The 13,000-nt window shown below is 51.4% G+C and overlaps 1 protein-coding gene across 1 annotated transcript in view; it reads left to right on the top strand.

Moving 5' to 3' along the window:
• The window catches only part of LOC138740790 (dapper homolog 2-like), a 389,359-nt gene extending 378,747 nt beyond the window's left edge, over positions 1–10,612 (top strand). Inside the window, exons 3-5 of the mRNA XM_069893879.1 lie at positions 8,219–8,510; positions 8,640–8,891; positions 9,327–10,612. Of these exons, the coding sequence (XP_069749980.1) occupies positions 8,219–8,510; positions 8,640–8,891; positions 9,327–10,294 (1,512 nt within the window). The 3' untranslated portion in view covers positions 10,295–10,612. The remainder of the gene's footprint in view (positions 1–8,218; positions 8,511–8,639; positions 8,892–9,326) is intronic.
• The last annotated feature ends 2,388 nt before the right edge of the window (positions 10,613–13,000 follow it).

Genomic DNA, 13,000 nt, shown 5'->3' with positions numbered 1-13,000 from the left:
AGGCTACGCCAATTCTCTCCTCCGAGGGCTGTCTATCCTGGAGAGGTTCCCCTCCGCTCTCTGAAGAAAGATCTGCGCGTCTCTCTCTCTCTCTTCCTCTTTCCCCACCCCCCCCCACCCCGCCTGCAATCCCTCCTGCTTTCAAACTTTCCTCGCCCTGCCCCCTCCACCAATTTGTTCAGGCCCCCGCCCACATTTCACTCCTACCGGACTGTTGATTATGTATAGAACTCTACAGCGCAGAAACAGGCCCTTCCAGTCGGCGCAGAACTATTTTCCTGCCTCATCCCCCCTGGCCTGCACCCCTCCCATCCATAGAATCCGTCCAAATTCCTCTTAAATGTTAAAATTGAGCCCGCGTTCACCACCTCTCTGTGGGAAAAAGCTGCCTCTGAACTGTTGGGATATGGGGGAAAAGGCCAGAAATTGGAACTATAGAGTAGCTTAGTGTAGATTTATGGAACAGACTTGATGGGCCTAGTGGCCTGTTTCTTAATTCCTTGGTCTTGTGATCTTAATCTGGTTTGTATCTCACCTACCCTCAGTGGGGAAAAAGCCCGACCTACATTTACTCTGTCTGTCCTCCACATAATTTTAAATGCCTCTATCAAATCTCCCCTCTTTCTTCTACGCTCCAGGTATCTTTATCTTTGTCAGTTGTTTGACCTGCTGAGTTTCCCCAGCGTTGAGCTATTAATCCTCCTCAATTTTGTACGTCTCCTAAAGATTTCTCCCCCCACCAACCCCGGTCCATCCGCCTGAATCCCAGCGAATACAGTCCCACATGACTCGGTCTCTCCTCACTGCCCAACCCCCACCTCCTCTGCATCCTTCCTCGGGTCGGGGGCCCACTCGACCAGTGTTTAACAGGAACATTGGCAAATGCTGCGATTGTAGCTTTAATACATGGTAGCGCTTGACCCGGGGGTGGGTGGGGGGGGTCAATTGGGTGGCGTGGGCCCGTTACCGTGCGGTGTCCTGCTTTTTAAAAAGAATTCGGCAGGCGTTCTTTGTGGCAATGGTGCACAAACCGACGTTTCGGGCCTGAGTCCTTGGTCAAGTTCCGAGCAAAAAAGAAAGCAGACACCTGAATAAAGTGGTGGGGGCTGTGGGTGGTGAGCACAGGTGGTTGTGGGCGGAAGAGAATCATGGGAATGATCGTATATGAGGCCGTATCAACTGGTTCCAGTCTCATTGAAAACAAATGTAATCTATTCCTTTCATCGTAAGACCTATGGGCAGAAACGGGCCCTTCAGCCTATCAAGCCTGGCCCATTTAATTGCGAGCTGATCCATTTCCCCACTCCACCTCCCTGCCCGACCTTCTCCTCATACCCCTGGCTAATCGAGAACCTGTCAATCTCTGCCTTGGATGCACCCGATGGCCCACCCTCCGTGACAAATTCCACAGATTCACTGTCCTCCAGCTGAAGGATTTCTGTTCTATGTGGATGCCCTTCAATTCTGAGGTCGCGCTCTCTTGTCCCGGACTCTCCCACCCACGGGTGGGGGGGGGGGGAATCAATCTTTCTACATCTACTCTGCGCCTTTCCACATTCGAATGAGATTCCCCCATCCCCCACAATTCTCGCTCTCCTCAATTCCAATGAGTCCAGGCCAAGAGCTGCCAAACACTCCTCGTACAATAACTCGTTCCCAGAATCATCCTGGTGAACCCTCTCCCAACGTCAGAACATCCTTTCTTAAATGAGGAGCCCAAAACTGCTCTCAACACTCTGAGTTGGGTCTCACCAGTGCGCTCTGTCCGTTTCTATAAAAACGCCTCCACCAAATCTTTCTGAAATCCAGTGTCATTGTGATTTTCCCTCCACAATGTAGCTCACTGATTCTCGGGATCAACCTGGTGAATCTCCTCATAAACTCCTCCAAAACCAGTTGATCCCTCCTCAAGGAAGGAGACCGGAAGTGCACGCAGTTCTCCCAAGTGTGGCCTCACCAGACCCATCCCAGCTCATTATTTATTGAATTTACCGTCAGAGAACATACACGACATCATGTACAGCCCTGAGATTCCTATTCCCTGCGGGCGCGCACTAACTGGCAGTGCGAAAAATAAACCGTAACACAGTGTAAACATGTAAACAAAGAACTGTCAACAGGTAACAAATGTAAGCAAACTGACTGCGATACAGAGGGAACAAAGAAAATCGATAAAGTGAAAAAAGTCCTTAAACGAGTCCCTGATTGAGTTTATCGTTGAAGGATCTGATGGTGGTGGGGGAGCCGCTGTCTCTGAACCTGGTGGTGGGAGTCTTGGGGCGCCGAGACTTATTTCCTGATGGCAGCAGTGAGAACTGAACGTGTGCCGGGTGGGGAGGGTCGTTGATGATTGCTGCTGCTCTCTGACGGCAGCGTTCCCCCTCGATAGTTGGGATGGTTTTGCCTGTGATTCCCTGGGCCGTGTCCACTACCTTTTGGAGGGCTTTCTGCTCAGGGGGCGTTGGTGTCCCCCGTCCCAGACTGTCACCGGTTGAACCTCCTGAGGAAGTGGGCTCTCTTCACGACGCCATTGGTGTGTTGGGTCCAGGAAAGATCCTCCAAGATAGTGACTACCAAGAACGTAAATGTCCTCACCCTCTGATCCCCTGATGATCGTCCACCTCTGGCTTTCCCTTCCTGGAGTCAACAATCAGTTCCTTGGCTTTGGCTTTTCCACTCTCATTCGTTGAGGAAGAGCTCGGGCTCAAAACGCCTTTGCCTCCCGCCGAGTTCCTCCATTTGGCTCCCAGCTCGCAACGTCAGCCCCCTGGAGGAAAGGGTTAAAGCGGGCAGATGGTTTGAAGGTGCAGGCTGGAGCAAATTGCAGAGATAAGGGAGGGCTGGACTCTGGCAGATGGTGGAATATTTGCTTAGTCTCTGGGCCCTGGTGTTTGTTTACGAGCTGGGATAGGCTTCCCTGCACAATAGCTTGAGATAAGGGCAGTGAGACTGGATGGGGCTGGTCACCAACAATCTGATCGGGTTTTTTTTAAAAAACATTGCTGGAGGAACTCAGAATCATTGTTATGAACGTGCGGTTTTGAAGCAGCATTACAGCTCAAATATTGCTGCAAAGTTGCATTTAAAACCAAATAAATTCATGCGAAAAGGGGAGAAAGTTGGGCAGTGTCTGTGACCTTTTCTCCGATGGGAGCAGAGTGAAGAGGACACGGCTGGGTGGTGAGGTCTTTGAGGAACGAGGCTGCTTGCTTCAGTCATTGCCTGTTGTCGGTGTCCTCGACAGAGTGGAGTCTGGGGCCCACAGGCTGAGTTAATGACCCTCTGGAATTTGTTCTTGCCCTAATAGTTAGCGCCTCCATCCCAGAATGCTCTCCACGGGGCACCTGTAGAACTAATTTGCAAGTGTCTCTGGCGGCGTGCTCAGTGGCCTTTCTTCGCTATTGTGTCAACGGGGAGGGAGCAGGGCTGATCCTCTGAGAGGTTGAACCCCCCCCCAAGAACTTGAAGCTCTTGACGAGGACTTGCCCATGATCTGAGTCCCGTTTTTCCCCCCTCCCCCCTGAAGTCCACAATCGGCTCCCTGCCAACCCACTATGACACCCCTCAACGAGCTGATCTACCTCTCTCCCGCACGCTTCTTCATTGCCGCCTGTGTCCGTAGAGTACTTTGCCGAAGTTTTGGGCCTGGAGTATGGGGAGAAAGCTGGTGGGGGGAAGAGGGCGGGGGGGGGGTGGGAGGTGTCCAGAGAGAAAGTGATTATTGGACGTGTGGAGTCTTTTATTTCATTATCTTATTCAGGTGCCTGCTTGATTTTTTGCCATCAAGAGAGGCTCAAGGCCTGAAACGTTGCTTAGATAGGGAGGATGGCCAGCACCTTTTCCCCCCCAGGGCAGGAATAGCAAACACCAGAGGAAGTTCATATAAGGTGAGGGGAGCAAAGTTTAGGGGTGACGTCAGGGGTAAGTCTTTTTTGAGAACGATGGATGCCTGGAGCATACTGCCAGGGATGGTGGTTGAGGAGGCCGGAACATCGGGGCCATTTAAGAGAGACTCTTTATTTTGAATATTTTGGTTTGGTTTTCACAGAGTCCAATAAACAAAGCCATCCATGTACATATTCATACCCAAAGTCCATATTTGTGTTCCCCCCCCCCCCAACCCCCTCAGCGAATACATTCCAAAAACTTATCTTGATCCCAATCCTCGAGGGGTACACGACCCCTATTGAAATTGTCCACCCTCTAGGGACCTTGCATTTAAGAGATTCTTAAGACACACGGATGAAAGAAAAATACAGGGTACGAAGTAAGATGGGTTTAATTTTTTTGGGGGGGGTATAGGTCAGCACAATGCTGTGGGCTGAAGGGCCTGTACTGTGTCTGTGTGAGTGTCTGTCTGTGTGTGAGCGTGTCTGTGTGGAGAGAGAGAGGGGAGAGAAGTAGAGATACATATAGATTTCCGATACAGACGCTGTGAGATGGGCCTAGTTCCTCCAGCATTTATGTGTTTTTACTACAACCACAGCTTCCACAGACTTTTGTGTTTCACAACAAAGTACCTGATGCCCAGAACAATGAGTGCCTGGGATGGCCCAGATATTATCTGATCTATTCAGAATTTATTGTCATGGAACTCATTGTTTTCATTGTAATCCTGGAATGTAATGCACTGCTTTGTGTCAGTGTCACAACCAGGCCAGGGACATGCCCCTCCTTGCTGGCCTGGGCCACGGAGTCTCTCGGACCCCCACCCTTGATGTGTGCTGGCCAAAGGGCCCCTCCCCCCATATGTGTGTGTGTTTGTGTGTGTGAGAGCACGAGTGCTGGCTTTGGCAGTTGCCTCCCTTTTTGCTGCTGTTATCGGCCGCTCCTGTCACCACCCCCAGGAGCTCAGGGTCACAACACCTGCGTCTAGTGCACAGTCCAAGGTCGTAGCGGCCTGCAGAGGGAGGGAGGGAGGGAGGGCGGGCAGGCTGGTGTGCCAACCTGTCGCCTCCCTCCTCCCCTCAGCCACAATCAACTCGCTTACCGTTCAGAGGGGCGATTGTGACTGGCGCTGCAGCATGGTGTCCGGGGGAAGTGGAATATACAGGAGGGCCATTCTGACCATTGAACGTAAGAAATAGGAGCAGGATTTGGCCATCTGGCCTGTTGAGCCTGCTCCCCCATTCAATGAGATCATGGCTGATCTAATGATCGGTTCATCTCCACCAACCTGCCTTTTCTTTCCCTGCCCCCCCTCCCTTCCCTTCATTCCCCATGATGTAAAAATCTATCTATCCTTGGTCTTAAATCTATTTACTGAGGTTGCCTCCACTGCTTCACTGGGCAGTGAATTCTATAGATTCCCTCCTCCCACCCCAGGAAAAGCTGTTCCTCCTCATCTCTGTCCTCAATCTATGACCCTGAATCTTGAGGCTGTGACCCTGGTTATGGTCTCCCCCCCACCAATGGGAATAACTTGCTGACAATCTTTCTAATCGATGCCTTTCACAGTTTTATATGTTTCTAGAAGATCTCTCTCTCATTCTTCTAAATTCCAGAGAGTACAGTCCTAGACGACTCAATTTCTCCTCATAGGGGCCTCTGGGATCCACCTGGTGAACCCCCCCGCACCCCCCCCCCCCCCCAGCACCTCCTCTAAAGCCAGATCATCCTTCCTCGAGTCAAGAGAACAAAACTGCCCGCAGTTCTCCAGATTCGGCCTCACCAGAACCCTGTACAGTCGCAGCAGAACCTCCCTGTTCCTAAATCCAATCCCTCCAGCACTGGCGTTTCGACAGCCCATTGCACCCGCAAGCCAACCTTCTGGAATTCGTGCACAAGCCTTCCCTGGTCCTTCTGCATGGCAGCACGCTGCGATCGCTTGATCTTCCATTTTCCCTTTCAAAGTGGATAACCTCACATTTACTAACATTGTACTCCATCTTGGCCACTCACTGAACCTATCCATATGTCCCTGCAGGCTCTCCGTACCCTTTGCACAATTTGCTTTTCCACTCCATTTGGTGTCCTTGGCAAACTTCGATACAACACACCCTGTCCCCCTCTTCCAGATCATTGATGTGTATGGCAGATAGTAGCAGTCCTGGCACCAACCCCTCTCATGACACCCCCCTCCCCACCAATTACCAACCAGGTGAACATCCCTGCACCCCAACCTTTTGTAATTAATGTGTAATTTGTGTCAGTTCATTGTTGGTGTGTGTGCATTTATTCTGTTGGAGAGCATTGAAGGAGGCCCTCTGGGCTGCTCTCTCTGGCCTGCAGTGGTCCTAAACTAGCGGTTCACATCCTTTTTTGGTCTAGGGCCCACCTGGCTTCCGGCCTAACATGTCTTAGCCCATTCGCGACAATGACTGTACAATATTTTCAGCTCTGCAAGTAAAGTACTTTAAATAAATAATTCCATTCTACCCTGTCAACTGCTTTCTCTGCATCAAAAGCAACCGCCACTGTTGGAGTCTTCTTTCCTTGTACTGCATGGATTAAGTTCAACCTCTTATTACAATTCAAGCGTTCGGGTCTCTGTGACAAGGTTAGCGCAAACGCTGTTACAGTGACAGGGGTTTGAATCCCACGCTGTCTCAAAGGGGTTTTTACATTCTCCCTGTGTCCGCGTGGGCTTCCTCAGGGGGCTCCGGTTTCCTCCTGCCCTTCAAAATGTACGGGGAGGGGGATGGGTGTTGTAGATCAATTGGGTGTAATTGGGTAGCATGGTCTCGTGGGCTGGAAGGGCCTGTTACTGTGCTGTATGTCATATGAATAGGCATCCCGGTGAATCAGAATTTATTCTCATGATCATGTCAATAAATTTGTTCTTTTGCAGGTACAAAAATTGCTATAAATTGCTTTTTTTTAAATTAATAGTGCAAAAGTGAGGGGGTGTCTGTGGTTCATTTGTCTGTTCGGGAATCTGATGGTGGAGGGGTTAGAAGCTGATCTTGTTATGCTGGGAGCTTGTCTTCAGGCTCCTGGACCTCCTTCCCGATGGTAGCAGCATGAAGAGGGCACAGCCTGAGTGGTGGTGGGGGTCCTTGATGATAGAGGCTGCTTTCTTGAGACACCGCCTCTTGTAGATGTCCTCGATGGAGTGAGGCTTGAGGTGAAGCTGTCCAAATTTCAAATCCAATTTGTAATGATGGTTTTGACGGTGGCCAGGAGGTGCACAGCGGTTACCTGGAAATCTGACTCCCACTTGGGCTTTACGTGCTGGAATATGGAAATGCAAGGCTGTGTTCGCCCTGGAGAAAAACCTATTTGGCAGTTGTGGCGACCCACTTGCCAGCAAGCAGACTGGCTCCCAAAACAGTGGTTATGCTGTGGAAAAAGCGGGACATTGACCTGCACTAGACTCCACAGCATGTCCATCAACTCGACAATGCGCACAGTGTTTCCGCAACGTGTACGCCGACATCTTGTCGCTGAGTGTGGATACTTTACTGCACAACCCTATTTAAATTTACGTAGGAGCACAGTTATAGTGTGGACCTGCATGTCTTGCCACCTTGTCTTCTCTGTCTACTGAGGGGGGTGGCAGGGGTCCATTCTAATCAAGTAGAGATATGTGTACCAGGCTGTTGGGCCGTGACAAATCCCTGGTGGGCTCCCTGCCTTAATCGTGGGTGTCTTGAATAATGTACGTAACTGTGGTGTGAGTAGTGACCCGGACTCGACAGCGAACTTTGTAAATAATTACAGTAATTTGTGATTTATTTCTGGAAACAGTTTGAAAATTTGTAAAAAAAATATTCAAAATAAAGAGTGGGCTGGTGTGATTGCGTTGGCCGAGTTCATAGCTCTCTGGCCTCTTCCTGTGCCAGACAGAATGCTCACTGCGGTGCACCAATCTTTGGTGACGTAGCGAACCTCCTCACTGAGTTGTACCTGCTGGCGAACCTTCTTGCCGATTGCACCCACTTGATGGCTCCGGGACAGATCTTCAGAGGGGTTGACACCTGTGAGTTTGACGTTCTTGGCGCCTTTCCTTGGTGAGGACTTGGTGTTCTCTGTCCTCCATCGAGCTGGGCAGCAGCCAAATCAGTTGGAAATGTGCTCTTGGTGCAGCATCCTGTGGCAGGTCAGACTGCCCCTGGAGTGGAAGGAGGTGTTGACTGGTCCCTGATGGATGTCCCTTGAGAGCAGTGGTCAGGCCTTATCAGAGAGGACCAGCTCCCCTGGCAGAAACAAACCCCTCCCCCCACACCAGGTTGCTGGGGATTGAGCAGTTGAAGGTGTTTTGTGTTTCATTTGGCAGGGTCCATCGCTGACCTCAGGAGAATTGGGCAGGATTCCACTGCAGGCCGGCTTTGAGTTGGGGGATCTGAGGGAGGCTTGCCCAGCCGACTCCTCCCTGGCAAGGGAGATGGGCCCCCTCTCAGACGCCCCCTCCTGCGAGGAGCTGAGCGGGGAACTGTGGAGAGATGACAGGGGAGAGCAGGCCGGTGGGAGAGCAGCAGTGGTCTCCCCTCGACTGGAGCTGGGCTCCAACACACGGCTGGCTGAGAGAGCCCATGACAACGATGACTCGGACTCAAGGCCCAGCTCTGGTAAGGGACGGGGGGGGAGAGGGGAAGGAGGACAGAGAGGGGGAATGGGGAGGGGAGGGTAAGGAAGAGGGATGGGGGCAGGGAGGTGAATTGGAATGGTGCTGCCTCTGACCCTCTGTTCTGCTGCAGGATTTTATGACGTGAGTGATGGGACCTCGAGCTCCCTCTCCACCTCATGCCCCTCGGTGTACAGTGAGGGTCCGGGTGGTTCGCTGTGGAGCGTCCACTCCAGCTGCCAGCTCCCCTGGCTTGGTACTGGCCGTAGCCGGCCACGGTCTACTGATGATGGACGACCCACAGAACTAGACATGAGGGCACCAGAGGGAGAGGTTTGCTGGGCCAACCGGAGAGGCAAGGTCTCACAGCGTCCTGTCTCTGCAGGTAGGTGTTCCCCCTCTTCACCCCATCCCCTCCCCATAACCACACCTCCTCCCCCTGCCCCTTTCACAATGCCCCTTCCTACCCCCCCTTCCCCACACCCCCCCCTTTCACTGCTACCCCTCCCTCTTCACTGCTCCCCTCCCTGCCACTCCACCTTGCCTTCTCCCCCCTCCCCACCCCACTCCTTGTCTCTCCCTCTTGGCGGTTCTGCATCGTTCCCTGATCTCCCCATGCCGCTCCCATCTGCGCAGTTTGATGACACAGGTTGGTGGGGGGGGGTGTGGGTTACGGTGAGGAGAATGTGCTGGTATTTGAGGGAAGGGCATCGAGGTCAGGAAGAGGTGGGGAGGCAAGCAAGGCCTGAGATTTGGGGGGGGGTGGGGTGGGGTTGGGGTTGCTGTAACCCCTCCTGTATCTAACTACTCTCTTTTTCAGGCGAGTTGACCCTCCTGCGCTGTTACTGTGGCAACACCAGGACCCCCTCCAGCTGTTCGTCCAGCACACGCCCTGAACCCAGGTTCCGCTGTGACCTGGTGTCAAGGAATGGCGGCGAGACCTACCGCTACCCCAGTCCCCTACATGCCGTGGCCCTGCAGAGCCCCCTCTTCACTTCCTCCTCCCCCCAGCCCAAGGAGGAGGATTCCAGTAGCATGCCAAGGGAAGCCAACCCAGCTAGGCCCAAGGCCTGCCAACAGGCCCGGAGGGAGAGGCTGGACCGGTACATTTGCGGACTGGTGATGCGTCTCCGCTGCGGGCATTCCGCGGCCAATTTTCCCAGCCTCAGCGGGGGCTGGAAGGGGCGTCCTGGAGGACCCGACAGGTCCGGCCCCCAGGAGGAGGGGCGGATCCCTTCTCCTTCTGCCTCTGAGGGCAGCCAATGGCCTGTCCCTCCGGAGGAGAGGGAGGAGGAGGATAGCGCCCCCCTCTACCGTGGCCGCCACCTGAACCGCCAGTTGGTGAGGTGCCCCGAGGCGGGCGAGAGGGCCGGCCAGGGCAGGAGGGGCGAACTACTCAAGCAGCTCAGTGGCGGCCGGAAGTCCGCTGCCTCCCGCTGCAGGTCCGAGACCAACCTTGCCTCGGCCTCCCTCCACATGCCTGGCTTCGAGCCCGATCCGGGGGCTGTGTCGGCCAGGAGGAGGCAGAAGTGGGCTTCGGTGCTGGAGATCCCGGCGCCTGGATGGCCCAGGAAAGCAGGCCTGCTGAGCCAAGCCCAGGCCTTCCTGGGCCGGCACCAGCGGCCGCCCTCCTCCTCCAACTCTCTCCCTCCCCCGCTGCGGGGAGCCGAGACCCTCCCCAGGCTCGCTCCAGTCTCTGAGGGCAGGTTCCACCGCTCGAAGTCCTTCAGAGAACTGAGGAGGAAGGTGCAGTTGTCTTTCAGGCCTTGGCCCCTAAAGGCCAAATGACCAGAGGAGGGGAAGAAAGCATCACAGAGATCAGACCCACCCTTCACATTGATAAACCCCACCTCCCCAACACAGATGCAGTTCTTGGGAGGGAACCCTCGGAAACTGCCAGGTGACAGTTCGCCTAGAGAAGGCCCCAACGGTGAAGCTCCCGGTGGTGAAGGACTGACGTCGATCCTAACCCAGTGCCTTAGCAAGCGGCCAGGAGGTGAATCATTTTAGTAAAGCTAATTATTTAAAAGGATCCCTAATGCTGGGTTACAACATTTTTGGACTGTACGACTACAGTTGGAAAATAAATGAAACTACTGACCAAAAGCTCACTGGAATGCGTCTGTGTGTGAGAGAGGACACCCTTGCACCCTCCCAATTGACCTACACCCCTGTATGTATTGGAGGATTTGATTTGAAAGCCGGGGAGTGGAGCTGAGTGGGAGGATGGATCAGATCATATATGACCTTTACCATTCGGAAACAGGTCATCTCGGCCCCTCTAGTCTGCACCATTTAAGTAGACTCCACTAGTCCCACCTATCTGCTCCCTATCAATAACCCATGTACACATCCAACCTCTTCTGGAAGGTCATTTCACTCAGCCACCACCCTCTGAATGAAGAAGCTTCCTCTTACATAGAAACATAGAAAATAGGTGTAGGAGTCAGCCAATTGGCCCTTCAAGCCGACACCACCATTCATTTTGATCATGGCTGATCATCCACTCAGTACCCTGTTCCAGCTCTCTCTCCATACGCCCTGATCTCCCTAGTCACGTACTAAATCTAACTCTCTCTTAAATATAGCTATGGAACCATCCTCAATCACTTCCTGTGGCAGAGAATTCCATAAATCACCACCCTCTGAGAGAAAAAATTCTTCCTCATCTCAGTCCTAAATGGCTTCCCCTTTATCCTTAAACTGTGGCCCCTGGTTCTAGACTTGCTCAACATTGGGAACAATCTTCCTGCATCTAGCCTGTCAAATCCCCTTAAGAATTTTGAACGTTTCTATTAAATCTCCTCTTAATTGTCTAAACTCCAGCGAGTACAAGCCCAGTCGTTCTAGCCTTTCTTCATATGCAAGTCCCGCCATCCCTGGTATCAATCTGGTCAACCTTTTCTGCATTCTTTCCATGGCAATGATGTCCTTCCTCAGATAAGGAGACCAAAACTGAACACAATACTCCAGGTGAGGTCCCACCAAGGCCCGATACAACTGCAGCAATGCCTCTCTGCTCCTGAACTCGAATCATCTTGATATGAAGGCCAACATACCATTCACCTTTTTTACTGCTTGCTGCACCTGCCTGTCCACTTTTAATGACTGATGCACAGCGACACCCAGGTCTCTTGGCATCTCCCTTTCCTAATTGGATACCATTAAGATAGTACTCAGCCCTCCCATTCTTTCCTCCAAAGTAGATAACCACACACTTGTCCACATTATATGCATTTGCCCACTCACCCAACCTGTTCAAGTCACCCTGCACACTCGTAACAGCCTACAATCCCACCCAGCTTCGTGTCGTCTGCAAACTTGGAAATGTTTTCTATTTCCTCATCTAAATCATTAATATATATCGTAAATAACTGGGGTCCCAGCACTGAGCCTTGTGGTACCCCACTAGTAACTGACTGCCATTCCGAAAAGTACCCGTTTATTCCCACTCTTTGCTTCCTATCTGTCAACCAATTCTCTATCCACCTCAATACCATGTGCCTTAAGTTTGTATAGTAATCTCCTGTGTGGGGCCTTATCAATAGCCTTCTGAAAATCCAGGTAAACCCCATCTACTGGTTCTCCCCTATCTACTCTACTAGTTACATCCTCAAAAAATTCAATAAAATTAATCAGACACGATCTTCCCTTCATAAAACCATGCTGGATCTGACTGATGAATTCACCACTTTCCAGATGTGCCGCAATCACATCTTTAATAACTGACTCTTAATATTTTCCCCACTACCGATGTCAAGCTAACTGGTCTATAATTCCCTGATTTCTCTTTCCCTCCCTTTTTAAAAAGTGGAGTTACATTAGCCACCCTCCAGTCCTCAGGAACTACTCCAGAATCTAAAGAGTTTTGAAAAATTATCAACAATGCATCCACTATTTCATGGGCTACTTGGGATGCAGACCATCTGGCCCTGGTGACTTGTCTGCCTTTAATCCCTTCAATTTATCCAACACAACCTCATAACTTACATTTATTTTCCCCAGTCCTTCTGTCACATTAGCCCCATGATCCCCTATTATTTCCTGAAGATTATTCATATTTTCCCTAGTGAGGACCGAACTAAAGTAGTTATTTAATTGGTCTGCCATGTCCTTGTTCCCTATTACCAATTCATCTGTTTCTGACTGCAAGGGACCCACATTTGCCTTTACTAGTCTCTTTCTCTTTGCATATCTATAAAAACTTTTGCAGTCATTTTTTATGTTCCCTGCCAACTTTCTCTCATAATCTCTTTTGCCTTTCCTGATTAATCCCTTTGTCAATATAGAACTCTGAATTTTTCCCAATCCTCTGGTATTCTGTCTTTCCTGGCTAGTCTATTCGCTTCCTCTTTACACTTGATACTCTCCCTGATTTCCCTTGTTATCCAGGGATGTACTACCCTCCTTGAGTTATTTTTCCAAACTGGGATGAACAAACACTGTATTTCATCCAGGTGATCCTTAAATGCTTGCCATTGCCTTTCTACAGTT

Source organism: Narcine bancroftii, chromosome 8 (genome assembly GCF_036971445.1).
Source record: "Narcine bancroftii isolate sNarBan1 chromosome 8, sNarBan1.hap1, whole genome shotgun sequence".
In the NCBI taxonomy this organism is placed as follows: domain Eukaryota; kingdom Metazoa; phylum Chordata; class Chondrichthyes; order Torpediniformes; family Narcinidae; genus Narcine; species Narcine bancroftii.
The sequence above is the reverse complement of the archived record's forward strand: the minus strand, read 5'-3'. Positions and strand labels throughout refer to the sequence as shown.